This window comes from Canis lupus, chromosome 2 (genome assembly GCF_011100685.1).
Source record: "Canis lupus familiaris isolate Mischka breed German Shepherd chromosome 2, alternate assembly UU_Cfam_GSD_1.0, whole genome shotgun sequence".
Classification (NCBI taxonomy): Eukaryota; Metazoa; Chordata; class Mammalia; order Carnivora; family Canidae; genus Canis; species Canis lupus.
In genome coordinates, this window is record NC_049223.1 from 67,730,312 (window position 1) to 67,756,887 (window position 26,576).

At 45.2% G+C, this 26,576-nt stretch overlaps 1 protein-coding gene across 3 annotated transcripts in view; it reads left to right on the plus strand.

Annotated features, from left to right (window-relative positions):
* The first annotated feature begins 3,422 nt into the window (after positions 1-3,422).
* The window catches only part of AK2 (adenylate kinase 2), a 29,081-nt gene continuing 5,927 nt past the window's right edge, over positions 3,423-26,576 (plus strand). The window contains exons 1-4 of one of the 3 annotated variants that reach the window (XM_038531171.1): positions 3,423-3,534; positions 20,534-20,659; positions 22,771-22,881; positions 23,010-23,104. In XM_038531171.1, the coding sequence (XP_038387099.1) occupies positions 3,529-3,534; positions 20,534-20,659; positions 22,771-22,881; positions 23,010-23,104 (338 nt within the window). In that variant the 5' untranslated portion in view covers positions 3,423-3,528. Of the gene's footprint in view, positions 3,535-10,950; positions 11,134-20,533; positions 20,660-22,770; positions 22,882-23,009; positions 23,105-26,576 lie in introns of those variants that run through there. The other 2 variants (XM_038531169.1, XM_038531170.1) reach the window with 2 other exon arrangements.

Here is a 26,576-nt window from a genome sequence, read left to right on the forward strand (position 1 = left end):
GCGCCTGCCTTTGTTCCAGGGCGCGATCCTGGAGACCCGGGATCAAATCCCACATCGGGCTCCCGTGCATGGAGCCTGCTTCTCCCTCTGCCTGTGTCTCTGTCTCTCTCTCTCTCTCTCTCTCTCTCTCTCTCTCTCTGTGACTATCATAAATAAATAAATTAAAAAAAAAAACACACTCTAGCTCAAAATGCAAGGGGACACCTGGGTGGCTCAGTGGTTGAGCATCTGCCTTTGGATCAGGTCATGATCCTGGGGTCCTGGGAAAGAGTCTCACATCGGGCTCCCCCCAGGGAGCCTGCTTTTCCTCTGCCTAGGTCTCTGCCTTTCTCTGTGTCTCTCATGAATAAATAAATAAATAAATAAATCTAAGAAAGAAAGAAAGAAAGAAAGAAAGAAAGAAAGAAAGAAAGAAAGAAAGAAAGAAAGAAAGAAAGAAAGAAAAACTACAACAGCAACAAAAAACTCTTGCAAGGGCTTCTACCGTCTTCAGGTTAAGTCCAAGCACCTAAAGCCAGCACCCAAGACCCTTTGAGATGGAGCCCCTGTCAGTCTAGTCTCTCACCTCATCTGCTGTTCCTCTTTAGTTTAAACCCTCTGCATTAGTCATACTAAACTGTTTGCACTTAGCAAATGTGCTAAGCTGATTCATGCTTCCAGGCCATTGCTTCAACTGTTCCCCCGCCTGGAATGCCCTTCCCCCTTCTTTGCTGCCTCCTTCCTGCTCATCCTTCAGGACTCTCTTGCCTCCTTAATAAAGTTATCCTAGGACCACACCCCCACCCAGATTAGGTTATTTACTTCTGCTAAATGCTCCCTTAGCACCCTGTGTCTACTTCTCTCAGGGTTGTTAGACTATATAAACTTGGGGAAAGCAAAGATAGTCCGTGTCTGGTTTGCACTTAATGCCCAGTCCCTAGCATATCAGGAGAGCTCAATAAATATGCATTAGATGAATTAATGACTAAAATAGGCAGCCAAGCCTCATTTATCATGTTGTATCATCACCTTCTGCTCACATTTGTCTGTCTCATCTAAGTCCCCTGACACAGGGACAACAGAATTCTGATTGTCAGACATAGTAGGTGCTCAATAAATGTTGTTCTTGAAGCACCTCCAATGCAGTGCCCTCTGTTCTGCATCATCATTTTTCAATAGAACTTCTGGTTCATTCCACAAGGGTTTCCTCACAAGCAGTGCCCAGGGTGCAACATTTTCCAACAAAGTGTATTTGTCACCGCTAACATCTTCTTGAAATATGGGCAGCTTTTATGGAAATAAGCATTTGGCCACAGTGACCTCAAAACAGTAGCTGAAAGTGTTTTCAGATGGCTTGGGCTTAGCCAGTTCTTTAGAAAACCATATCTCAAAATTGTGGTTTGAGTGGCAAAAGAGCAGGAAGCATGTTACAAAAATTGGGAAGTGGTTGCCAGGTCAGGTGGGGTTGTGAAGCCCAGGAAGGGCACAGAAGAAGGGGTGCACTGTGGCAGGTGGCAAGGGATCAGTCTGTATAGGTAACTGGAACTCAGAGCTTATGGTACGTGGGTTTTGACCCACATGGCAAGAGTCTCCTGTCCAGCCTCTTCATTCCGACCCCACACGAGGGAGAGATTGATTAAGACTGACTAGGTGTTACTGCAGTAAGAAATAACCAGAACATCTCAGTAGCTTAAAACAATGAAATATGTTCCTTGCTCACAGGAATATGCTCATTTGAATCAACTAGTAGTCTGCTCAAGATAGGCTGTCAGAGACCTAGGCTGATAAAGGCTCCATCTCAACCCAGGCTTTACAACTTCAGAGGCAGGGAAAAGAGAGTAAATGAATCCTGAACCGGCTCTTGAAAGCTTCTTCCCTGGCATGGCACACGTTACTTCTGCTCATATTTCATTGGCCAAAGCACGTCATATGCTCTTGCCTAATTTTCAGAGGGCAAGGATATTAACAGGGAGGGGCATCAAATACTTGTGAAAAACAGTCATCCATCACAAAAGAAAATGCTAGGTGATTGGAGCTTTCACTAGCTGTATGATAAGCAAGCCAAGTAATCAGGTTGGGACTCAGTTTTCCCAACCAGAAGGTAGAGATCATGATAGTTCTGACATAGTAGGAGCATTGAAATGACTCAGTGAGAGTGTATAGAGAGCTGAACACAGGGCCTGGTATAAAGACTTGCTCCATAAACAGCAACTTTTTAAAAGTTAAATTATGGAGAACTTTGAACACCAAAAGGGGAGGGGGAAATGGAAGCCTCATGGTCACTTCTTTCACTGAAGCTAGACCAGTAACCTGGAGCTCCCGTTTCTCTCCTTTTTGTCTTATACATGTAACCACTGGGATCAGGGGCTGCTTCCCTAACTGAGAGGACCTGGGATTTTGTTTGGCTTTTATAGGCACAAGAAGGAGAGCTGGCCTCTTGCCTGCGTTCATTCTAGACAGCTGTGGCCCCAAGTAACCTATGAAACAGGGCCATGACTGTGACCAACCAGACTCTCTGGGAGTCAGCATTGGCTTTTGGAGTTGCAGCAAGAACTCTCAGGCAAAATGGAGCTTAGTCCTCTTTCGTAATCCTGAGAAATTGATTCTGGAATGTGTGTTTGCACAAATTACTTGTACCTGATAAGCAGGCAGGCACATACCTGGCTCCTGCCTGAGCAGTCAGGGGGGGCCATGACTCCTGAGGATGGAGAGGGGGTGGGGTACGGGGAGCTTCTTGCACCCAGCAGAACACCTCCTTCTGTGGGGGAGTAGCAGATAGCTTAGACCTCAGTGTGGAACTTTGTAAGTCACCTGGACCTCCATCTGGGAGCACACAATTGTTTCTTGCTCACCAGACTCCAAAAGATAGGTTTCCATATCCAGGACCATTAAAGACAGCATTCTTCAGTTCTGCTGGTATCCTGAGGAGACACCCAGGCCAAGTCAAAAGTCTGCATTCTAGAGCAACTCCTCTGGGGGCAGTAGAGAGGAGAAACTGGAGTCTGCAGGAGGTCAGCTAGGAGGTGGTGGTTGTGGATCCCTGTGAGAGGGGAAGGTGGCTTGCGCCAAGACAGGCAGGAGGGATGGAAGGAAGGAGCAGGACATGAGAGGTGTTGAGGAGACAGGAGGGGTGGCATTTGCTGTCCCCTTGGATCTGGAGGGAGAGCAAGGAAGGAAAGGAAGGAGCCAGGGTGACTCCCAGGATTGAACTGTAAAGACTTTAAATTTGGCACCGAAAGTAAACTTGACAGCAAAATCTGACCTGAAAGACATTCTGATTTAAACAATACGAGACTCTAGAATATTTATGTATCCTGTACACTGTGCTGCAGAAATATTCTTGTATTTCATTACACAGGGCTGCCCCTGGAGCATACTAAGCAACATTACGTAACACACTACACATGCCCCTAATCACCTCTGTCTAAAGTCCAAAGGAATTCCAAATTCTGAATCTGCTCTGGTTTTAGATAGGAGACTGTGGGCTTGTTCTAATAGCAGCAGTAGTGACAGCAGCTGATCACTGCACGAGGCTCCACCCAAGAAGGCATGCAGGTATGTCCATAGAGGTCCCTGCTGCAAGCTCCCTGTACCCCCATCGAGGCCTCTTCTAGTCCACCTGTCACCAGTGCCCACCACCCCTCAATCCACAATGGACAGCAAACACATTCTGCTGCCCCTTGCAGTACATGAAGTCATGAGGAGACCCTTGGAGGTGTCTCGAGTCCTTGGCTTTGCCCTGGATCATGGGGAGGGGATGGGGCTCTGAGATCCTGTGTTTTCTTGGGTCCTCCCCACCACCAGAAAAGTGATAGATGCTGGGTGCCTGGGTAGCTCAGTCGGTTAAGTGTCCGATTTTTGGTTTCTGCTCAGGTCATGATCTCAGAGTCATGAGACTGATAATGTGCTCCACACTCAGTGCAGAGTCTGCTTGAGATTCTTTCCCCCCTTCTCTCCCTCTCTCTCTCTGCCATTCCCCGCTCTTGTGCTTCTAGGACCCTCAAAATGAGATTCTTTCTCTTTCATTCTTTGCCTTCCCTCATGCCAATCTTGGTTGCAGAAAAAAATTGGTTAGTACTAAAATGACACTCAGGCACATTGCCTCCACTTGGCCACCCCATCTGGTTACCAACTCACCTGCCTCCCTTCTTCCCCTGGATAGCCTTAGGAATGAGGGATCTTAATTCATACCTCGCTCCCCGAAAATCACATCCCACCCCAGCTTCCAACTGAAACTACTCCCTTGTTAAAGGTCATGGATGAACTTCTCAAGGCCAGTTATAAGTGGCTTTTTTAATTTTCATCTTGGACTCCTTCATAGAGGCAGACTGCATTACTTCATTATTCACAAATAATCCACTGCCCCTCCTAGTGGGCCTCTCCCAGTGGGAGAAGTATATTCCTGGTATTGCAGCTTGGCCATGAAACTTGCTTTGACAAGTAAAATATGAGTGTGTGTGACCTGTGGTACTTCCATGACCTGTGCCATCACTGGGCAGAAGCTTTAAGAGCTAACATTGTTGTCCTTTCCTGGGGCTATGCTGATAAGTGCTTAACAACAGGCTCTCAGGGAAGGGGAGGGGAGAATTTGCTGATTTCCATGGTATAAATACTCCCACCATGACTGATTTCAAGCTGCCAATGTGATATCACTGAGCATGGAGTTGGAAAGAGATGTGTACTATCATATCTCCCTAGTACAAGCTCACTCCAAAACCCTATCTCTCTTTTCTCTTTCCCCTGAGAGCAGCAATGTTCTAGATAGAGCCTTTTCCTTCAGCCAGCACACCTGATACATGGCAGAACCATAGCAGATCTGCAGCTGACATGTAAACTTTTCTAGAAGCTGATATTTTGGGGGCTATTTGTCACTGCACCATAACGTAGCTGAAGCTGACTAATGTACCCTTGAAACTCTTTCTTTGGCTTTGGTAATGCTCCTCCTATCATGTCAATCAACAAACATTTATCAATGGTAACAGTACAGGCCAGAGGGTCAGATCACCTGAATTTAAATAACTTCTCACTTCAGAATGCCTGGGTGGCTCAGTGATTGAGCATCTACCTTTGGCTCAGGTCATGACCCTCAAGGTCCTGGGATAGAGTCCTGCATCAGGCTCCCGGCAGGGAGCCTGCTTCTCCCTCTGCCTGTGTCTCTCATGAATAAATAAATGGAATCTTTAAAAAAAAAAAAAAAAGATAACTTCTCCTTACAGTTCTTCATCTATAAATTGAGACTAATAGTAGCACTTACCTCACAAAGCTGTCATGAGGATTAAATGATTTTCCATATGTAAAGCACTTAGCATAGTGCCTGGTATAGGATAATCAGTCATCAAACATTAGCTTTTATTATTACCACCAGCTGCCGAGCCCCATGCTAGGCTGAGTTGGAAGATGCAGTCAGAGCATCCCAGCTCTTAGGGAATTCATTCATAGCCTGGAGCAGGGGACAGATGTAAAAGCAGAAAATCACAATAAATCATGATAAGCGCAAGAAACGAAGGGTATGTGTGGGAACCAGAGCATCAGGACAACTAACTCAGAGTGTGAGACTGTGGGCCAAGTGCACAGGAAGGCTTCATAGAAGAAGGGATATTTAAGCTGGACTTTGAAGGATGAGTAGGAGTTTTCCAGATGAAAAAGAGTGTGTTGAATAAAACAAAACTTCAGGTTTTCTTCTTAGCTCTCTGATTGTTCTCAGACTCCTTTGCTGATCACCTCTTTCTCCTCAGATGTTGGTTCCCCAGATTTAGTTCTTATTCTCTTTTTCTTCTCTTTCCTCTCTCCTAGGACAAAACCATCTGCCCCACAGTTTTGATGCAGGTGGTCATAGTTAATGTTTACTATGACCCATAGGGTTTAGATGGCTTGCAGTGTCACATGAGGCGCTTTCAGCAGCAGGAACCAGAATACCCAAATGAATGTGGCTCCCACCACAAGAAGTCTAGAGGCAGGTGATACGACGTTGTTTCATTTAGCAGTACAGTGATGTTCACCTCTGGGTCAGCTTCTCTCTGAATCTCTTAGCTCTTCCCTCACAACCCCAGGATGGCTGTTAGATTAAGCACTGAATCCTCCTTCAACATCTAAAGGTAGGCAGGAAGGGAGCTTTTCCTCTGAAGGCATCTCTCTTCTTACTGAAGGGGAAAGCCCTGTCTCCCACCCTCTTGCTTCTTCCCTCACCCTCTCAAGTTGTAATTGACCCTCTCTCAACCCTATACCATCTATTTGGTGGCTAACCTAAAGAATGAAGGGTTGTGTTGAATAACTTGTGGGGCTCATGAGCTCCAAACATGGATGGGAACCCAAAGCACTTAGGCTAAGAACACGGGCAAAAACATACTGCAGAAAAAGCCTGGTTGACAGCCACTACTGGCCACTGGTCACCCACTGCTGCAAGACTCCCAGGTCCCCTCCAAGAACAGCCCTGCCACGTTGCCTCTCTCTCTCAAAGGTCAAAGTCCTGGGAAAGGACTTTCATGTGTCGTGTCATGTGCTCAATCCCCAGTTCCCAGAAAGGCTGGCAAGATTCTATACTTTCAGCTTCAATAGGAGGAGATGTGGCTGTCCCCTGCCCCTCAAGCCCTTTGCAGTATAGGACTTCAACATAGGAGAGGCGTTCCTCTGCTGAGTACCACAGTTCTCCTCAATTTGCCACCTGTTCCTTTGCCTCCAGACCTTGACACATGCAGCTGCCTTTGTACTCTCCCTCTTCTCCAGGCAAACTCTCCTCATCCTCTAGGTTTCATGTCTCTTAAATGTCACTTCCCCTAAAATCTGGGACAGGTGCCCCTCCATTGTATTTCCACTGAAGCCTATACCTTCTCCAGCATTGCCCTCATCCCTGTACTGAAATGGCCACCTTACTTGAATTTTGTTACTCCCTTGACTACAAGTTCTAGGAGAGTGGATCACCTGCCCTCCTTGTTCAGCACCAGATCCCTGGCCCCAAGCACAGTGCTGGGTACTTAATATGTGACCACTAACTATATGTTGAATGAATCAGGGAATGAATGAGATGAATATTAATGACCCACACTCCCCCAAGTCCTGGCCCCAAGACACGGACATTATTACCCGCATATGGTCTCGTGTCAGTTCCCATTAATTCTACTTTCATAGGCCAGTCCCTCACTAACTTTCTCCTGGATTTTTGCAATACGCCCTGCTGTGGACATCTGTCATTTCTGCATGCCCAATGGCTCCTCCCTCTTATTTCAGAAACTGTCGTCATTTGCTTTTGGGGAACTACTCCCATCCCCGCAGTCTTGGGGGGAACTATTCATCAAGATATTCTCCACCTTTCCCAAGGGGTGAACATGAAATCCAAACCAAGCCAGAACTTCGAATCTTGAGTAGAATGACACAGATACAGGGAACAGTCGAGCTGAGTCATTCCAATCATAGCCTCATGAGAAATCATTTATTGTGTTGGAGGGTAGCCTCATCCAAGTGTGGAACCCAATGATAGGTAGCTACAGATGTAGGACAGAAGGAAGTCAAAATATCCCCTTTATTACTGACAAAGCTGTCAGAGATGCACCTTTAGGTCTGACACACACATGGAATTACTAATACTGAACCCCCAAAAACAATCTTTTCCACCCAGTCTCAGGCAGTACTGGAAAATAATAATCATCCCTGAGAAGGCCAGATCCTGGAAAATTTAGAGCATGGAGGAAGAGAGCAAAAAAATGTGGTTCACATAGGCAGATAGATCTGAAAGAGAAAGAGGAGGGGAGAGCTGAACTGAGCTTTGTTCATTCTCCCTAAATTCAGCAATCAGATAAGACACGCCTCCTCCTCCTCTGGAGAGGAAAGAAACAAGAGTATTATTCTAAAAGAGGTCTCTCCTTATGGAAAAAGCCAGAGGAGGGAATAAATATTCCCTTCAGCCTTGTCCATTTATTCCTGGTATCTAGATTACCCAAAGCAGCCCTGGCTCCTATCATTCCTCAGGCTGCCTGTATACAACTATATCCTTTCAGTGGATTCCTTCCTTGATTGATGTAGCCATATTCTGCTTCTGCTGCTTGCACCCAAAGAGCATATATGTTTCCTATTGCTGCCATAATGTTACTGCAAATTTGATGGTTTAGAACACGAAGTTATTTATTTATTTTTAAAGATTTATTATTTATTCATGAGAGGCAGAGAGAGAGAGAGAGAGAGGCAGAGACACAGGCAGAGGGAGAAGCAAGCTCCATGCAGGCAGCCTGATGTGGGACCCAATCCCGGGACTCCAGGATCAGGCCCTGGGTTGAAGGCAGCGCTAAACCGCTGAGCCACCCGGGCTGCCCAGAACACGAATTTATTATCCTACAATTCAGGAGGTCAGATGTTGGAAATGGGTCTTATGGGGCTAACACGAAGGTGTCAGCAGAAGGTATGTTTCTTCTGGAGGCCCTAGAGGAAAGTCTTTCCTTGCGTTTACAGCTTCAGAGGCTGTGATCATTCTTTGACTTGTGGTCCTCAGTCAACAATCACACCACTCTGACCTCTGCTTATGTTATCATGCCTTCTCTGGCTCTCCTGCCTTCCTCTTATCCTTATGAGGACCTTTGTGATTATATTGGGTCCATCCAGATAATCCAGGATAAGCTCTCCATCTCAAAATCCTTAACTTAATCACATCTGCAAAGTCCCTTTTGCTATGGAAGGGTAACATGGTCACAAGGTTCAGGGATTAGGACACGAACATCTTCGGGGGAGGCGGATTGTTCTGCCTACCACAAAATACGAACAGAAATTATTTTGGTTGTCTTGTATTCCTCTCTTTCTTTCCTCTCCAGTCTGCCCTACAAGTGATCCTATTAAAATGTGAATCTGATCATAATGGTTCTAAGAAACTTCCCAATTCCCAAAAACCCACTGGATAAAATCTACAACACACTCCATTCTCTTTCTCTCCTCTGATGGTTTGCTCTGAATGTTCTCTCGGCCTGAAATGTCCCCCAACCCAAAGCCAAATCCTCTGTATCTTTCAAGGTCCATCTCTTTCACCTCCAAGATCCCTCTAGCTGGAACCCAGCTGCACCGTGAGTCCCATGTCTGCAGAAACTGCCTGTCTTGTTACCTGGTAATGCTGGACACCAGACAGACAGACCTGAGCTCAGATCTGCCCAGCCACAGGCTCATCTCTCTGTGCCTTAATCTCCTCTATTTAAAAAAATGCAGATAATTAAGTAATTACACATATAGTCTGTTGTGCAAATTAAATGAGTCAATGCATATAAAGTGTTTAGCACAGGGCTGGCATGCAATATCCAATACTAGGTAGATGGTAGCAGTTATAAATACAAATTAAGTTGAGTAAATGAATGAAGTAATCCTTCCTTCCCCAGGGCTGTCGATATCCCCCTTATGGTCTTTAGTCTGCTTCCAAAGATTAGGAAATTATTGAAATTTGAATAAATAAACTTTACACTGTGTGTATTTATGTGTAGTCTTAGTTCCTTTCCTTCCTGAGGGATCCATGCCTGGTAGAAATCACTGTAGGGATTAGTGGCAGAAAGGGAAAACTGCTCCTAAGTCCCTTGCCTGGTGCCTTGGGCACAGCACACCTTGATAAACTCTGGCTTTCTCGGAGTAAAGTGAATTTTGGCTACATAGAGGCTTCCACCAGAAAAGATGTTCTTGTTCCCCACCCTCACCCTCACCCCTACAAATCCTGACAGGCTCTCTGGGACCCTAGCTCATCCTCCGCAGTCTTAATTGTGACCCTGCCACTATGTGGCTCTGGGCTAACCACTGCATATTTTCCTGAAAAATGGTTTTAACAATCTCTGCCTCTTTCAAGGCCAGGCACCTTGTAAGCAGTCCAGCATGCAGAGGGGGAATAAATGTTCATTTCTTTTGTGAGGTTATATAGAAGAGACCACACTGAAGGGAAATCAAATTCACTACCAGGATGTAGAAAATAAGTTGCAAAGGGCCTATGAGGAAACATGATTTTTTCTGACTAAAAGTCCAAGAGGGCCCTTGGGGCTGGTCTTGCCAGGGCCTCAGGGATTGCTTCATAGGGGTGTGGATGAAACTCTCACACACCAAAAAGCTGTAGAAATACTTTTCCTCTCCAAAAGAAGGTCATCTCTTTTGAGAAAAACTACTTTTCCCTGACTTAAAAACGGTTGTTTTCTTATTATAAAAGTAGTAGCTGTTTATTACAGAACTTACTATAGAACTTTTTGACAATATAAACATGCACAAAGAAGGGGAGAGGCTCCTGTAACCACTGTGTAAAGTCAGATCACCACTTGTAAAGTCAAAATTGAGATTTTGTTGTAACTGCAATTTTGTATCCTGTTTGGTGAACATTTTCCCCTTGTGTTTAAATATTTTATACAATGGGGTGGGAGGGGGCAGGGATTCAGGATACAAATTTGCTGCGATCTGTTTAACCAATCTCTTGTTGAACATTTGGGATATTGCCTTTGCTTTTGTTTTGTTTTGTTCTTTGGTTGGCTTATTTGAGGCTTTTTGGCTGTTGTAAGTGCTACAATTAATATCTTTGTTACTCAAACCTTCACCATATCTTTCTTGGATTATGTCTTGAATTCCTGAAAGTTCAGTTGTTGGGCCAAAGGACATTTGATACATATTATCAATTTGTCTTCTAAGACTGATTTTTCCCTCATTTGCACTCCCAGGGGCAATTTCAGAGGCTTCACCGGACTTGCCGGTGTCATTAACTGTCAAAGCCAACCTGGAACTCCCAGCCGGGCCTCCAGTCTTGCTTCACTTTTTCCCGCCCACTCCGCACACCCGCCGCGCGCCCCAACCCCACTTGGTCCATGATGGCCCGCCCCTTCCTTACTCCGTACAGATTCTATCCAATAAGAAGCAGCCTTCCGCAGCCTGGCCTCGTGGTTGGTGCGCTGAAGTGTCCGTCGCGCTCGGGGGAGGGCGGAGCGACTTGACGGACGTGGCGGCGGACCAGTGTTAGCGGCGAGCGGGCCGTGCGTGGCGTGCGCGGCGCGCTAGGCTGGAAGCGCTGGACCTGCGAGGTGTGTGTGTGCGCTGGCGGGTTGAGCGGCGAGAGGCTTGGCGGCCATGGCTCCCAACGTCCCCGCGGCCGAACCGGCCCCAGAGAGTCCTAAAGGCATCCGGGCTGTGCTGCTGGGGCCTCCCGGGGCGGGCAAGGGTACCCAGGTGAGCTGCGGGGCCGGGCTTGGCGGCGGAGCCTGTGGAATCCCAAGGTCAGGACGGCCGGAGGTCCGGATCGCCCTGGAGCGGGACCGTGGGCTTAGGCCTGGGGAGGGTGTGGGGGTCCTGGCCGGCGTCTGGGATTCTGGTGAGGCGTTTGCGAGAGGGTGCGATTGGAGGTCGGGGGAAGCCTGAGGTAGCATTAGAGTTCTGGAGGGATCTAGGTTTGAGGTGTCGTGTTGGGGGGAATGGGAGGACGGATTTAGATCCCTTAAGGGGTTAAAAGCTGCGAGGGTTTGAGCGGTGGGGTGAGCCTTCGGTTGAGGCATCTAGATTACAGCCTGAGTGGAGCCAGGGACCCCAGATTCCCTGCAATGTGGAAGTGGATTGTTCAGGGCTATGTGCCAGGCATTCAGGGTAGGGCAGCCTTGCTTCTTAGGATTAATGACTGAAGGTGGAGGAGCATCTCCAGCACGTGGGGCGGGGGGAGCTGGCCTGTGCTCATGAGAGGAGTACTAAGAGAAATGAGGCATGACCTGCCTGAGCCAGTTAAGTTGGGGGAATGGGAGAGGGTACCTCAACATACAGGTGAGGAAACAGGCCCAGAGAGGTCAGTTGCTTTTTGAAGACAGCGAAATTGACTTCATCCAGTCTGGAACCTCAGGAGCCATGGGGCTCCAGGAGTTTGGAGTCTAAAGTTACTTTCTACCTTAGCAGACCGTGGGGTCTTACTTGGTTCTGTGCTGTAATGGACCCATAGATCAGAGTTGGGATCTATGATCTCATTTTGAAAATGGAGGCCCATAGGTTTGGGTTATCAGTGTACCCTTCCTGCATTAGGTTTGGCATTGCCTCCCGGGTCACAGGTTCTTGTTGGTTGTTAGGTTCTAAAGAGGGAATTTGGGGACACCTGGGTGGCTCAGTCTGTTGAGCATCTGCCTTGGGCTTAGGTCATGATTCTGGGGTCCTGGGATCGAATCTTGCATTGGGCTCCCTGCTCAGTGGGGAGTTTGCTTCCCCCTCTCCTTCTGCCAGCCACTCTCTGCTTGTGCTTTCTCTGTGTGTGTGTGTGTGTGTCAAGTAAATAAATAAAATCTTTAAATAAGTAAATAAAGAGGGAATTCTTGCAAGTCTGAGTGCCTAAGTGAATGGTGTTCTAGGGACAGCTTTGTGCCCGCCCACTTTTCTAGCTCTGGAAAAGATCTTGTCTTACTCATTCTTGGGACCCCTCTGGCACCCAGCACATCACTTGGCACCGATGGGGTTGGAAATGGATGAAGGACACAGAATAATGTGGATGATGACAAGGGAAGTCTGGGAGATTCAGCTCATTCCTGTGATAATTGCTTTTTGGCTCTGGGCACTAGGTCATGAACGACCACTTTCCCTTTTCTCTCTATAGCTGGAGCTGATTCATTCTTGGAACTCACCTAATACACTTGACCTCAGTAACTTTGAAGTCTCTTGTTGCTACCACTCTCTGTTATTAGGGAAACTGCATGCAGCCTAGGAATGTTTAATCCCAGACTCTGCGGACTTTTGCTGTGAGTGACTGAGTATAAACAGAGTAGCTCAGATGCGTCAATTATTTTTTCTTAGTTCATACGGAAGTTAATAATTCCATTAGTTGTATAATGAACAATCTGTCCCAGTGCTGAGACAGGGCTTTACACAGCGAGCTGTGTAACTTCTAAGCCTTAATGTCTTCGCTTGAAAAATGGTGATAATACCTACCTTACTTATTCAACATTTCATGAGTACCGAACACTGGAGATAGAGAAGTGAACAAAACTGATAAGGTCCTTACTCATGTAGGCCAAAAGCTGACAAGGATATTGGAAGATTGTGTCATGTATATGTGTAAAGTAACCCTATGTACCTAGATGACAACCTGGCACATCGTAGGTGTTCAGTAATTATTGACTACTTTTCATCTTACACATTTCTCCTCCCCCCAACTCGGATGTATTTCAGTGTAAAGGGTGATGTATTCAGGAAGTTTTGAAGGAAATTATACTTATGAGCTGATTTATAAGGGTGCATGTATGGTGGGTGTTGGTCAGAAAACACTTTGTGGAAGTGGAGGAGATGTAATTGGGAGTTGAGGAAACACAAGTCTTTTAACTTCTATATACCTTTTCATTAAGTGGAACAGTAGGAATACTGTTGGTTGTAGTTTTGTGGAGTTGAAAAAAACAGCAGTGCTCATTAATCAAAGGTTGGAAAGCAGCAGCTTCCAGCAGCAATTAATCTGCAAACACATCCTAACTTTTTTTTTTTTTTTTTAAAGATTTTATTTATTCATGAGAAAGAGAGAGAGGCAGAGACACAGGCAGAGGGAGAAGCAGGCTCCATGCAGGGAGCCTGACATGGGACTCAATCCTGGGACTCCAGGATCATGCCCGGGGCCGAAGGCAGGTGCTAAACTGCTAAGCCACCCAAGCGTCCCTTTTTAAAAAATGTTTTGTTTACTTTTTAGTTAACTAGGTTCCACTCCCAACATGGGGCTTGAACTCAAAGATCTAGAGTCGCAGCTCCACTGACTGAACCAGCCAGGCACCACTACCTATTATTTTTTTAAAGATTTTATTTCTTTTGAGAGGGAGCAAGTGAGACAGCACAAAGGGGGGCGGCGCAGAGGGAGAAGCAGAAGCAGACTCCCCGCTGAGCAGGGAGCCTAACTTGGGCTGGATTCCAGGATCCTAGGATCACAACCTGAGCCTAAGGCAGACGCTTAACCAACTGAACCACCAGGCACCCCCTGACTTTTTTATGAAGAGTTTGTGGTTTTTGTTTTGTTTTGTTTTTTAGAGAGAGAGAGAGAGCACTTGAGAGTGGGGGCAGTGGGGGGGAGGGAAGCAGAGGGAGAGAGAGAATCTTTTTTTTTTTTTTAAAGATTTTTATTTATTTATTCATAGAGACAGAGAGAGAGGCAGAGGGAGAAGCAGGCTCCATGCAGGGAGCCTGATGTGGGACTCGATCCCGGGTCTCCAGGATCACACGCCAGGCTGCAGGCGGCGCCAAACCGCTGCGCCACCAGGGCTGCCCAGAGAGAATCTTAAATGGGCTTCATGCCTAGTACAGAGCCCAACATGAAGCTCAGTCTCACCACTCTGAGATCACCCTGAGCCGAAATCAAGAGTTGGTTTAACTGACTGAACCACCCAGATGCCCCAAGTTTGAATACAAAAGAAAACTGATCCCTGTGTACCCATTATCTAGCCCTCACAACCATTAGCTGGTGGCCATTCCTTCCCCATCCACTCTCCCTTCACAGGTTATTTTGAAGCAGCTCCCAGATATCATGACCAAGGTGTGTTTCCTATTTTCTCTGCCAGCCCTGTTCAGTTTTTTCCATGTGTCCAGCTTAGACCAGTTCTTCATCTTGCAGGTCAGCCTCCATTAGCTGTGTCAATGCAGTGACAAACACTTCTATGAGTCCCATACTCTTATTCCCCTTTTTACAGTTAAAGAAATTGAAGTTCAAAAGGCCTGTTCTCTAATTTACATAGCAAGTAATTGGCAGATCCTGTGTCTGAATGGCTCCAAAGCCCCCTCCTCTTTCTGTTGCTATCTCCTACTCTGGGTTAGATTTTTCTGGGCAGCCTTAGCTGCCCGGTGGCTCAGTGGTTTAGCGCCCACCTTCAGCCCAGGGCGTGACATCGGGCTCCCTGCATGGAGCCTGCTTCTCCCTCTGCCTGTGCTTCTGCCTTTCTCTGTGTGTGTGTCTCTCATGAATAAATAAATAAAATCTTTAAAAAATAATAAATAAATAGATTTTTCCCCTACCCTATGCATGTTGTGTTTTATAGTTTTGGTGTTAGACATGCAGAGAGCAGCTGTTGCCCTCAAGAGGGTATAATATAACAATCACCCTTATGCAACAGGCCCCTAGTCGAAAATTTTACATGTCCTCTGATTTAACCCTACAACCCTAAGAGGTAGATCCTATTATCCATGCCTTTTTACTGATAAACTGAGGCCCAGAAGCTATATCTTGCCGCCGGATATACATAAGGAAATAACAAAGGCGGAATTTGAACTCATGACTGATTCCTGAGCAGAGTCACCATCTTACACCAGTGATACTAGTCTAGGTGTAGAGGCAGAAATGAATATGCATGCACATAGTACATACCAGTGCAAAGTACCATGTGGGAAGTGTCAGGTGAGTGACTCTGACAAATGCTAGGAGTTAGAATAAGAACTATAATTTGTCAAGAGTATTCCATTCTTCACGCCCAGCCAGTAATGTTGGCAATATTATCCCCAATTTATAGGTGAGAAAATTGTCTCAAAAAAATCACTGGCCTAAGGTTTTATGGTAAGAGGCAGAGCTGACATTTAAACACGGGTTCCTGTGCTTTTGAAAAAACTTTTTTTTTTTTTAAAGATTTTATTTATTCATGAGAGACGCACAGAGAGAGGCAGAGACATTAGGCAGAGGAAGAAGCAGGCTCCCTGTGGGGAGCCTGATGTGGGACTCAATCCCAGGACCCCTGGATCATGACCTGAGCCAAAGGGTAGATGCTCAACCACCCAGGCATCCCTAAAAAGCTTTTTACTGAGGTATAATATACATGGAGAAAGGTACAAATATCGTAAGTGAGCAGCTTGATGAATTTTCACAATGTGAATTTTCACAATTGCATTTGTGTAGCTTCTATCCATATCAAGAAGCAGAATATTGTCAGCTTGGTGAAGTCCTCCTTGTGTTCTCTTCCAGACACACACACACACACACACATACACACACACACAATTTCCCCAAGGACAGCCACTAAGGCTCTACGGGTTGTTTTTTTAAAAGGCCATATAATGTCATGGATAAGAACTAGGGCTTGCCAGCTCTGCTGTTACTACTAGCTATGTGATCTTGGGCAATTTAATTTAGCCTTTGAATTTCATTTATAAAATACAGATAAAAATAGTTCCTACTCATGGGTTTGTTTTATATTATGCATACTAAATACAGTAAAACAGTGCATGGTAAAATTGCTTGGCATGTTGCAAACACTCCAAGTCAAATGAATCCTTATCAGAGAAAGAAGGGATATTTGGGGAGATATATGCTTAGAATTTGCTTACTGTGAAAGGTTGAGTTTAGACCATCAGAGGGAAGGGAGAGGAGCCAAGGTCCTCAGAGATGCTTATGTATTTGGGAATCATACATAGAGCCACTGTTTGCAGTGGTGCGAAGCATCCAGATAGTGGACCTATACAAGTAAATTTAAAGAGCTTGGGAGTGTAAGAAGTTTATTGTGGAGGACACTGAATGCTAGACATAGGTATTTGGACTTCTCCCCTATTACATTGAGGACACATGGACGGCTTCTGAATGTGGGGGGTGGGGAGTGTGCACACGCTTTGGGGGTGGGGTAGGGGGTGCACCCAACAGTATTTTAGGAGATGATTCCTGCTACATATATAGGAACATGGGACATGAGAGTGGGAAGGAGTAGAGGCAGAGAGATAAAGTCAAGGTGAGAAAACACTTGAGATTAAATCAAACTTCAACAACTAATAGTTTCCCTTTATTTCTCTAAATGCCAGGCACTATGCTGAATGCTTTTGTATACATAGTTTTATTAAATCCCCAAAATAAAACTCTGAAAATAGACATTATTTTCTGTTCTCCAGTGATGAAGACACTGAGGCCTTAAGAAGGCTGCATAACTTGTTCAGGGAGATACAGTGAGTAAATTGTAGGTCCCAGTTTCCAACCCAGATCTGTACCACCAAAAAGCCAATATTGCAGCGCTACCCCAAGACTTCACAAACTGTACATCAGAATCCCAGGGTGCTGCCTGACAAGCACTCAGTCATAAACTTTAAGGGCAGGCCTGGCTTTGTATTTTTAGTGTGCCCCAGAGGATGGTGATAATATACTGAAGACTGAGAACATTAAACCCACCATGCTGCCTCTCTAGTGGTTTTAGCCATTCTTACCCATGCCTCGCCAAAGCCTGCCCCCTATCCCATAGGGTTCTCACAGAAGTGATGACCCTATTTCCTGGTCCATGGCGAGTGAGACCCCAGTGACTCAGGGCCTCAGCACCAAGAGTACGGTCCAGGGGCCAACAGCACAGCCAGACCTGCAAGCTTGTTAAAAATGCAGTTGCTCAGGCCCTAACCTGTGGGATCAGAATCTGCATTTTACAGCACCCCCAGGTGACTTGGAGTAGAAGCAATGGTCTAAACATAAGCTTGAAATGTGAGGGGAGTATAATAAAGTTATTTCATCAGGCTACTTCTGTAGTTTGTAATGCAAAAGAGAAAGACCATGGAAGGAGGTCTTAATTAATTGCCTACTGTGTGTCTTAATGTTTGGGGTACTTATTTTATTTTATCCTTACAATAGCCCAATGAAGTAGACATCCCCTTTTGGTGAGGAAAAAGGATGCTGAGAAGTGAAGTAACTGGCCCAAGGTCACAAAGCTGTTAAGCCTTAGCCAGATCCCTGTGTAAATCTGTGGGACTCCAAAGTCCATGCTCTTTACAACCCACCACATTGACTTCCATGCAGCCAGTAGAGAATGAAGGAGTTATTCTGCTTTGCCATGCCTTCCCTACTGATATGTTCCTTTTTCTTTTTTTTTTTTTTTATTGAGAAGAGAAAGAGAGAACACAGAGGGAGAGGGAGAGGCTAGAAGCAGACTCCTCATTGAGCAGGGAGCCTGACTTGGGGCTCAGTCCCAGGACCCTGGGATCATGACCTCAGCCAAAGGCAGACACTTAACTGGCTGAGCCACCCAGGCGCCCCCCTAGTGGAGTGTTCTTACACCCAGCTGTGGAATCCGATCATTGGGAGCAGCATAAAAGAATCCTGCAATTCGGGGGTGATAAAAAATAGAAAGTTAGGTTCTGTGGTAACAGCTCTCTGGTGTTTTGGTCAGTCTTTCACCTTGAATAATCCTAATCTCCAAAATTTTCACCCAAGTTAGCTTCAACAACCAAGGAGAAAGACTGACAGAAAAGCTCAGTTCTTTGGGTATGTGGCCACCATGCCAGCCTGGAAGACCAGAAGGTTTTCCACTGCCAGAGTCCAACCTTCATTGGTTTTCCAAAGTGCAGTTTTTAATGCCTCCTTCATCTGAATTCCATTTTGCTGTTGAGTCAGGTCTTTGCTTGAACTGAATCAGACCATGAATCACAAACTAGAATTTGCTACACTGAGTTAAATCTATTTTGCTTTTCTGTGTGCAGCTAAGAAAACTCCCAATGCACTGGTTTGAATAAAAATCCAACCAACCCTACTTATTTTATAAAACAATTGAACCAGGATGCTAAGCTTCTTAAACTGATTCTGTTCCTTGTGATCTCTTACAGGGGTTTTGCCATTACAAAACCACTGTTGGGCTGTCCAGAGTTTCTTCCTCTTCTAGTCTTTATTCTGCTATTTTGTCCACCAAACTGGGAACCTGTAGAGGACAGGGTCCGTGTCTCTTCCTGGCTCCCAGCACAGTTCTTGGAAGAGGCATCAGCTTTTTCTTTCTCTATGAATGAACATGGAATTAGGGCAGGGGTTATATAGTACAGCTGATGTTCATAGAATATTTACTATGCGCCTGTCTCTGTGTATGTACGTCAACTCCATTTGATCCCATCAACCCAGTGATGGAGGTACTGTTACTGTTTCCATTTGACTTAGAGGAAATTTGAAAAATGGTAAGATTATACAATTTTTCTCTAGTCATCGTGTCTGGAACCCAGGAATTTTGACTCTGAAGCCCATGTGTTAACCAAAAGGCTATATACCTATACTGCCTCCTGAAACTAAGTAAGTATATACTGTTAGCCAAATGCTCTTTTTATGTATCCTGTCTGATCCTCAGAGCTACTTTCTAAGATGGAGCCTTTTTGCCTTCATTTTAAACAGGCAAGGAGGGATCCCTGGGTGGCGCAGCGGTTTAGCGCCTGCCTTTGGCCCAGGGCGCGATCCTGGAAACCCGGGATCGAATCCCACGTCGGGCTCCCAGTGCATGGAGCCTGCTTCTCCCTCTGCCTATGTCTCTGCCTCTCTCTCTCTCTCTCTCTCTCTGTGTGTGTGTGACTATCATAAATAAATAAAAATTAAAAAAAAAAAGAAACCTCTTTAAAAAATAAAAATAGGGATCCCTGGGTGGCGCAGCGGTTTAGCGCCTGCCTTTGGCCCAGGGCGTGATCCTGGAGACCCCGGATCGAATCCCACGTTGGGCTCCCGGTGCATGGAGCCTGCTTCTCCCTCTGCCTCTGTCTCTGCCTCTCTCTCTCTCTGTATGACTATCATAAATAAATAAAAGTTAAAAAAAAATAAAAAAATAAAAAATAAAAATAAAAAAATAAACAGGCAAGGAAACTGAGCCTCTGAGAGGATAGGGGGAAGAACCAGGTGTGCCTGGGGGAAACCAGAATTCTTCACCTGGCCCCAGCCGTCTTCCATGCCAGTGGCCACAGGACTTGACAGACACATTCATTCTTTGGGAAATACTCATTCAACACATTATATGTCAGGCATCATGCTGAGTGCTTTATATACATGAACTCATTTAAACTTCACAGCAGCCAGGGCTCCTGGCTGGCTCGGTACAGTATACGACTCTTGATCTCAGGGTCATAAGTTTGAGCCCTAGGCTGGGTGTAGAGATTACTTAAAAATAAAAATTTTAAATGAATAAAAATAAACTTTGCAGCAACGATGTGAAGTACCGATACTGGTATTTTGACTCTTCCCGTTTATAAACTGAGGCTTTTGTGTCACTAGTGTGTGTCAAGTGAAAGTAGTGATAATAGCAAATATTTATGACCACTTCCTGTGTGCTAGGTGCGGTTTTCAGTGCTTTATATGTATTTTGTCATAATAATGCTTACTGTAACCCTCTAATCATTCTACATTAGAACACAAGGTACTTTAGAGGCATCTGGATGGCTCAGTCGGTTGAGTCTGCCTTTGGCTCAGGTCATGATCTTGGGGTCCTATGATTGAGCCCTGCATGGGGCTGGCTTGTTTCTCCCTCTGCCTGCTGCTCTGTCCACCTGTGTATGCATTCTCTCTCTCAAATAAATAAATAAAATCTTAAAAAAAAAAAAAAAAAGAGGGATGCCTGGGTGGCTCAGTGGTTGAGCATCTGCCTTTGGCTCAGGGCATGATCTCAGGATCCAGGGATCAAGTCCTGCATTGGAGTCCCTGCAGGGAACCTGCTTCTCCCTCTGCCTATGTCTCTGCCTCTCTATGTCTCTCATGAATAAATAAATAAAATATTTTTAAAAATAATATAAGTTACTTTAATCCCTATTACAGGTAAGGAAATTGGCACTTGCTGAAGTTCACACAGCCAGTGAGTGCCAGGGCCAGGTTCACACCCAGGCTGTCTGATGCCCGGGCATTCAGTGTTAACTGTCTTGATTTTCTTCTTCCCCTCCACAGGCACCCAAATTGGCTGAAAACTTCTGTGTCTGCCATTTGGCTACGGGGGACATGCTGAGGGCCATGGTGGCTTCTGGCTCAGAACTGGGGAAAAAGCTGAAGGCCACTATGGATGCTGGGAAATTGGTAGGTTTGGTGGTACCAGTGAATGTGGGTATTCCCAAGTCTCTATCGGCACTGCCTTCTTTGGTAGCCCCTGGCCACATGGAACCATAGAAATTACTTCCGATTTAATTTACTTGAGAATTCAGTCACTCAGTCTCACTTGCCACATTTCAAGAATTTGTTAGCCAGCACAGGTTTAGAATCTTTCCATTATTGTAGAAAATTCTGTCGGACAGCCCTGTGCTGAGGGATGTTCTAACAAACTTACACATTACATGAACCTCTAGAGTAGTAGGTTATGTGGTTCGTTCTGAATGTGTGGCATTTATTTTATTTACAGTATTCCTTTTTTAAAAAAAATATATTTTATTTTATTTCAAGTAGGCTCCACTTCCAATGTGGGGCTAGAACTCACGACCCTAAGTTTAATAGTTGCATACAGGTAGGTGCCTCTATTCACAATATACTTGAGGTTCCTTTGTGCTGATGCATTTTGTAACATGCCCAATTTTTAGAGCCAAAAATGAAACTGCCATCCCTGGGCCAGAACTCAAGGATTATCCAAGAGAGAATGCAGGAAACCACAGGGTGTTTTAACTCTATTTTTGTGGCTCTGTGTTCTGTATCTCTAACAGTGGAGTTACTGGCAATTGACAAAAGTAATTCCTCCTATTTGGGGGATATAATAGCATTTTCTTACATTATTAGTCCAATTGATCTAATTGGATGATTATGTTCTATTAACTACTAAATCTTCTTTGGTTAGTGCCAGAGCTTAGTTGTAACTGAGTTATTCTGGAACTTGGCCTCTGAGAATCACCTTCAGGCATTTTAGTAAGCTGGAACACCAAGAAATAATTTTAATTAAACTACAGAAACAATGGTTATAATATAGAATATTGATGAGCAAAAAGACATACCATAAGTACTTAAAAAGTTACAAACCACTTGCTTCCTTAACATTTTCCTTATTTTATGTTCATACATGAAGATGATCAGATTTATTATTTGGGGGGAAGAGGAGGATAAAAAGGTATATTTATCATCTGGGAATCTCTTTCAGAAGTCATCTTGTGCTTGGCCCTCTGATCTTCTCTTTTAGAGTATTGGTTGGGGAAGGCACTGGGCTCTGCCTTTATCTCCACGTTACCTCCTGGCAGGCTTTGAGATTCCGTAGCTACATCAGTGGTACGCCTGCCCACCCACCTGCCCCTTTACCTCTAGTTTTCCCTTCATGTTTGTGAGACCTCGAGCTAAACCAGAAAACTAGATATTTTGGACTTTGGGTCTTGGCAGAAGATCTTGTGCTGAGAAAAAAATTGGGATATGGCCATGAGATTGCTTATCTCCAGCCTTTACTTCATCACAGAGCTTGTACTTTGTCCCCAAGTTCACAGCCAGTCCTAGGAGATAAGACGTTAGCAGCCTTCACTGTTGTACTGGTAGGGAACTGCTGTTTCTATGAAAGCTCAGGAGGAAAACCAGTTTTGGAAAGCTGGGTTGGGTCCTCATTGGGGCTTTGAGAGGGTTAAGAGGTATGTTGGGCTGATACCTCATTTCCTTGGTTCTGACCCAGTCTTGCCAATTCGATGACCTTGTCTCTTACCTCACGTCCAGGGTGGCCTGGGCCACTTTATTGTTGGCCTAATGCAAATTGTGAAACAGGGAAAGTTGGTGCCTTTCTGCATTTTGGTCAACCCCTATTCTTCCGTGGAGCCCTTCTCAGTGATCTCTCAGAGAGAAGCCTTCCTTATGTCTTGACAGCTGCTTGCTGATGAGCTGTTATCTGATGAAAAGGATTCTAACTAATGGCTGGAGAGGACCTCAGTACCTAAGACATGGAAGCCTCCTGTCCAAGTAACAGGCAGTGGATCCTTTTCCCTCAGCCACATTGTTGGGACACAAGAGAATCTCAAGGGAAGAGAACACATATATGGCAACCACAAAAATCATGAAACTGAATTTTCTTTGGAAGGTGGAGCCATTCCACATTTGCTCTGATATTTGCTTCTTTGGGGTCAGGAAAACATGCTGTTAATCAGGTTATACAGACACAAATTTGTGGCCCTGGAGTTGGGCTGTCAACTAACTAACAGATTTAATTCCAAGGCTGTCTTGTTCTTCACTTCCAGGTGAGTGATGAAATGGTAGTGGAGCTCATTGAGAAGAATTTGGAGACCCCTCAATGCAAGAATGGTTTTCTCCTAGATGGCTTCCCTCGGACTGTGAGGCAGGCAGAAATGGTGGGTGCCTCCATTTGTTTCACTGATGCGTGGAAATGAACTCTTGGCCCTTTATATCTAAATTCCTTTCAGGGAAATGGCTCTGATCAAGCTCTGGTAGCTTAGGTGAGCCACATACTCTTTTACAGCTTGATGACCTCATGGAGAAGAGGAAAGAGAAGCTTGACTCTGTGATTGAATTCAGCATCCCAGACTCTCTGCTGATCCGAAGAATCACAGGAAGGTATTTGTCCTCTGTCCCTTCTGGTCCTGTGACCTCAGAGCTTTATCAGACCAGCAGAGCTGCCCTTGCCCAATCCCAGGCGAGCAGCTGAATACCATATGAACATGGGTTGATCTGGTTTGGTGACATCCACTGAAGTGGTGACATGGGATGGGGATGTGTGGAAAGAAGAACAAGAGATTTGAAGTCAGTCAGCATCTCTGCCCTGTCACCTTTTAACTCTGACCCTAGGCAAGTTTCTTAGCCTCTCCAAGGTCAGTTCCTCCTCTGTAGAGTGGGGTTAATAAGACCTGCTTCAAGGAACTGTGCTACATTTTGGATACCATGCAGTTCCTAGTTCAGAGCCTCACTTACAGTGGGGCTTCAGAAAGATTACATTCCTTATGTGGTTATCTCTATTTCAGTGCCCTGAAATCTGCTTTCACTTGGAGTTGCCATAACTTGCTGTCCCTTTTGTATTATTGTGAAAATAATATGACCACCTACACAAAGTTTAGAAAATGGAGGAAAATTTTGCTCATGGTACAGCCACCTCTGCAAAACCCACTATTGCTTTGTGGCATGTTTCATTTTCGAGTACTTGTTTCAGGGCCCCTGGGTGGCTAAGTTGATTAAGTGTCCAACTCTTGATTTTGGCTCAGGTTGTGATCCAGGGTTGTGAGATCGAGCTCTGTGTTGGGCCCCGTGCTCAGCTTGGAGTCTGCTTCAGAGTCTTTCTCCCTCTTCCTCTTCCTCTGCCCTTCCCCCGCACCTCAGGACATGCTCGTGTGTGCTTCTTCACTCTCACTCTTACTCTCTTTCAAGTAAATAAAGCTTTAAAAAAAAATAAAGTAAGTGTTTCTTCAAGCACCTGGCTGGCTCAGCAAAACATGCAATTCTTGATCTCAGGATTGTAGGTTGGAGCCCCACGCTGTGTGTAGAGTTTATTTTAAGTAAATAAATAAATAAAATCTTAAAAGTACTTGTTTCTCTGTAGTAGTCACCACTGAACACAGAAATGCTTTTGTTTCTGATTGAGTTTGCTCTGAAAGGTCCACTGCTTTAGGCTATCTCTACCCTATTTCACTGTCCACTCTGCCATCTGCTTTGTGCCTTCCAGAAATATGTGGGAAGCTCTCAGCCTCTTATAGACCTCGCATTCTCATTTTTATTGTGGGCTATGGCTTTTATATCCCTTAGTTATTTTAATGGAGTCTCGGGAAGGTGGTCAGCCTACCAACTTGAACCAGACATCCATGACTATTATTTTTAATTGCTGCACTGTATTTCACAGTAGACGAACCATCATTTACTTACTCGTCCCCTTATTGTGGTACAGTTGTGTTTTTTTCTAGTTGTCTGCTGTTAAATTGATGCCGTGATCATAATAGTACCTGTAGACTTTTGGATTTAATTAGAGAGAAAATGTTTTCTTGTTGTAAATTTAATTACATCGATTTCTTCTTGAGGTTGCACATTTTTTCCATGGGTCTGCAGTCTGTCTCTTTAAGGGGGAAGGTAGACATGTAAACAGACAGCAATGAGTGTTACAGGTATTTTCCTGAGAGGCTATATTGGATACTGTGGGATCCACCTTATATTAATTTTTTGTCCAAATGTCCAGGTTTCATGTTTCCAGGTATTTCATAGGCACTTTCAATGCAGGAACTTTTGGGTTTTATTTTTGTGTCCCCACTGACAGAGTAGACAAAGTTGAGACAGGCCAAGAAGTGGTAAGATTGGCGGGAAGGCACAGGGCTGGGGTCCCTGATGTACAAAGCAGATGTTAACTGTACTAGTTGACCCTGGGGGCCTTTGCTTCAATCAGCCCATGTTCCTCAGTGCCCAGCACAGCACTAGACTCAGGCAGGGAACCAGGAGAGGGTACAGAAGAGCAATATGCCCATCTCTGACCTCAGAAAGTCTATAGGCCATACAAGAAACCTGGGCTGGTTAGCGCAGTTGGTAGTCCTAAGGAGCGAGCCTAGGAGCAAGAAAGGAAGGCTGCCTAGGAGAGGTATAATGTCAAACATGGCCTTCCTGGATGGAGAGGATTTCAGGGAGGCTCTCCAGCAAGGGGTTAGAGTTGGCAGTGAGTATAGGCTGGGAGAAGGCCTCTAGCTGGGGCTGGTGGCAGAATGTCCAGAGTCAGAGGAGTGTTCTGGGGGACTGGGTGGTAGACGGTCAGATGGGAGCTTGGCTGGGGGAAGTTTGCCAAGGTAAAGAGGGTAGACGTGTCAGGAGTTCTGGGATGTTCGTAAGCCATGAAGTGTTAATGGCAGAAACAACATTCTAAGAACATTATTTGGCCCTGGCATACAGGCTAAATTAGGGGAAAGGAGAAACAGACAAGAACCCATCTAGGAGCCTGATTGTGATCCCCATGTGGAGCTGTGGAGGCTTTTAACTGGGATTGGCTGGTGGGGAACAGAAAGATTCTGAAGAGCAAACCACAGGATTGTTGTAGAGGATGCAGAAGACTCAGTCTCTGGGTGTGAGAGTGAGTGGTGTAGTGTGACCCTCCTCCCTTGCAGAGGAGAAAACAGGGCACATCAAACTGGTGAAGCTGTTTTTTTCAGGTTCACTCTATGGATCAGTGATAGTACTAGCACCAAGAGCCCACTTTTTGTCTCCTAGTCCACTAGACTAATGGTTGGAAGAAAAAGAGGCAGGAATAGTTGGTTTAATATGGATTGTACTTAAATCTGACATGATAAAACCCCACTGTAAATATCTTTTTGATTAGCTCTGATCTCATTTCTGACGATATTATGAGTCATTACTTTATGTCTTGAATATGTATGGTTGGCGGTTGTTGGTTTTAACTTTTTCAGTTTTGGCTCTCTGATATCCTAATTATCCTACCATTTGACTGTCCTAATGTCTCAAGCCATCCCCACTTTGTGGATGAGAAAACAGGCATCTGAGTGTCATACTCAAAACAATGGCAGTGGCTCTAGAATCCCAGGCTTGATGCCTCTACATCACTACCTCCACTGCTAGGTCAGGCTTAGTGTCTCTTACAGCTATTTTGGTTGGTACTGAGACCAATTCCACTTTGAAAACTTGGATCTTGGACTTTCTTTAATTTCCTTTCTAGGGAATGAGCTTTGCATTCCTCTTAAAACGGAGTCTGTGAGTGGGGAAGAAGCAGTACATTGTATGTGACTGGAGGGCTGAGGGAATCAGTAAGCAAGAGATAGAGGGATGTGGAAAGGAAAGAGTCATGTCTGCTGCAGCCTGGCTGCTGTGTGCCTTGTGCTCTCCAGAAGGTGAAGAATCATGGTCCATGTCTCATGCTCGCAGCCCTTCACAAAGGGAAAGGTGTAGCTGAGCCTAACAGCCTCTCCCTGAGTCTCCTGGTGGGTGCCATTCCCCAATGGAGGCACCAGAGGAACCTCTCCAGCAACTCAAATAAAAGAGATCCTAACCTGTCATGTAACAGGCACAGGCCACTCGGTATAGCTTATTTTACTCAGCCATCACCTTGCTC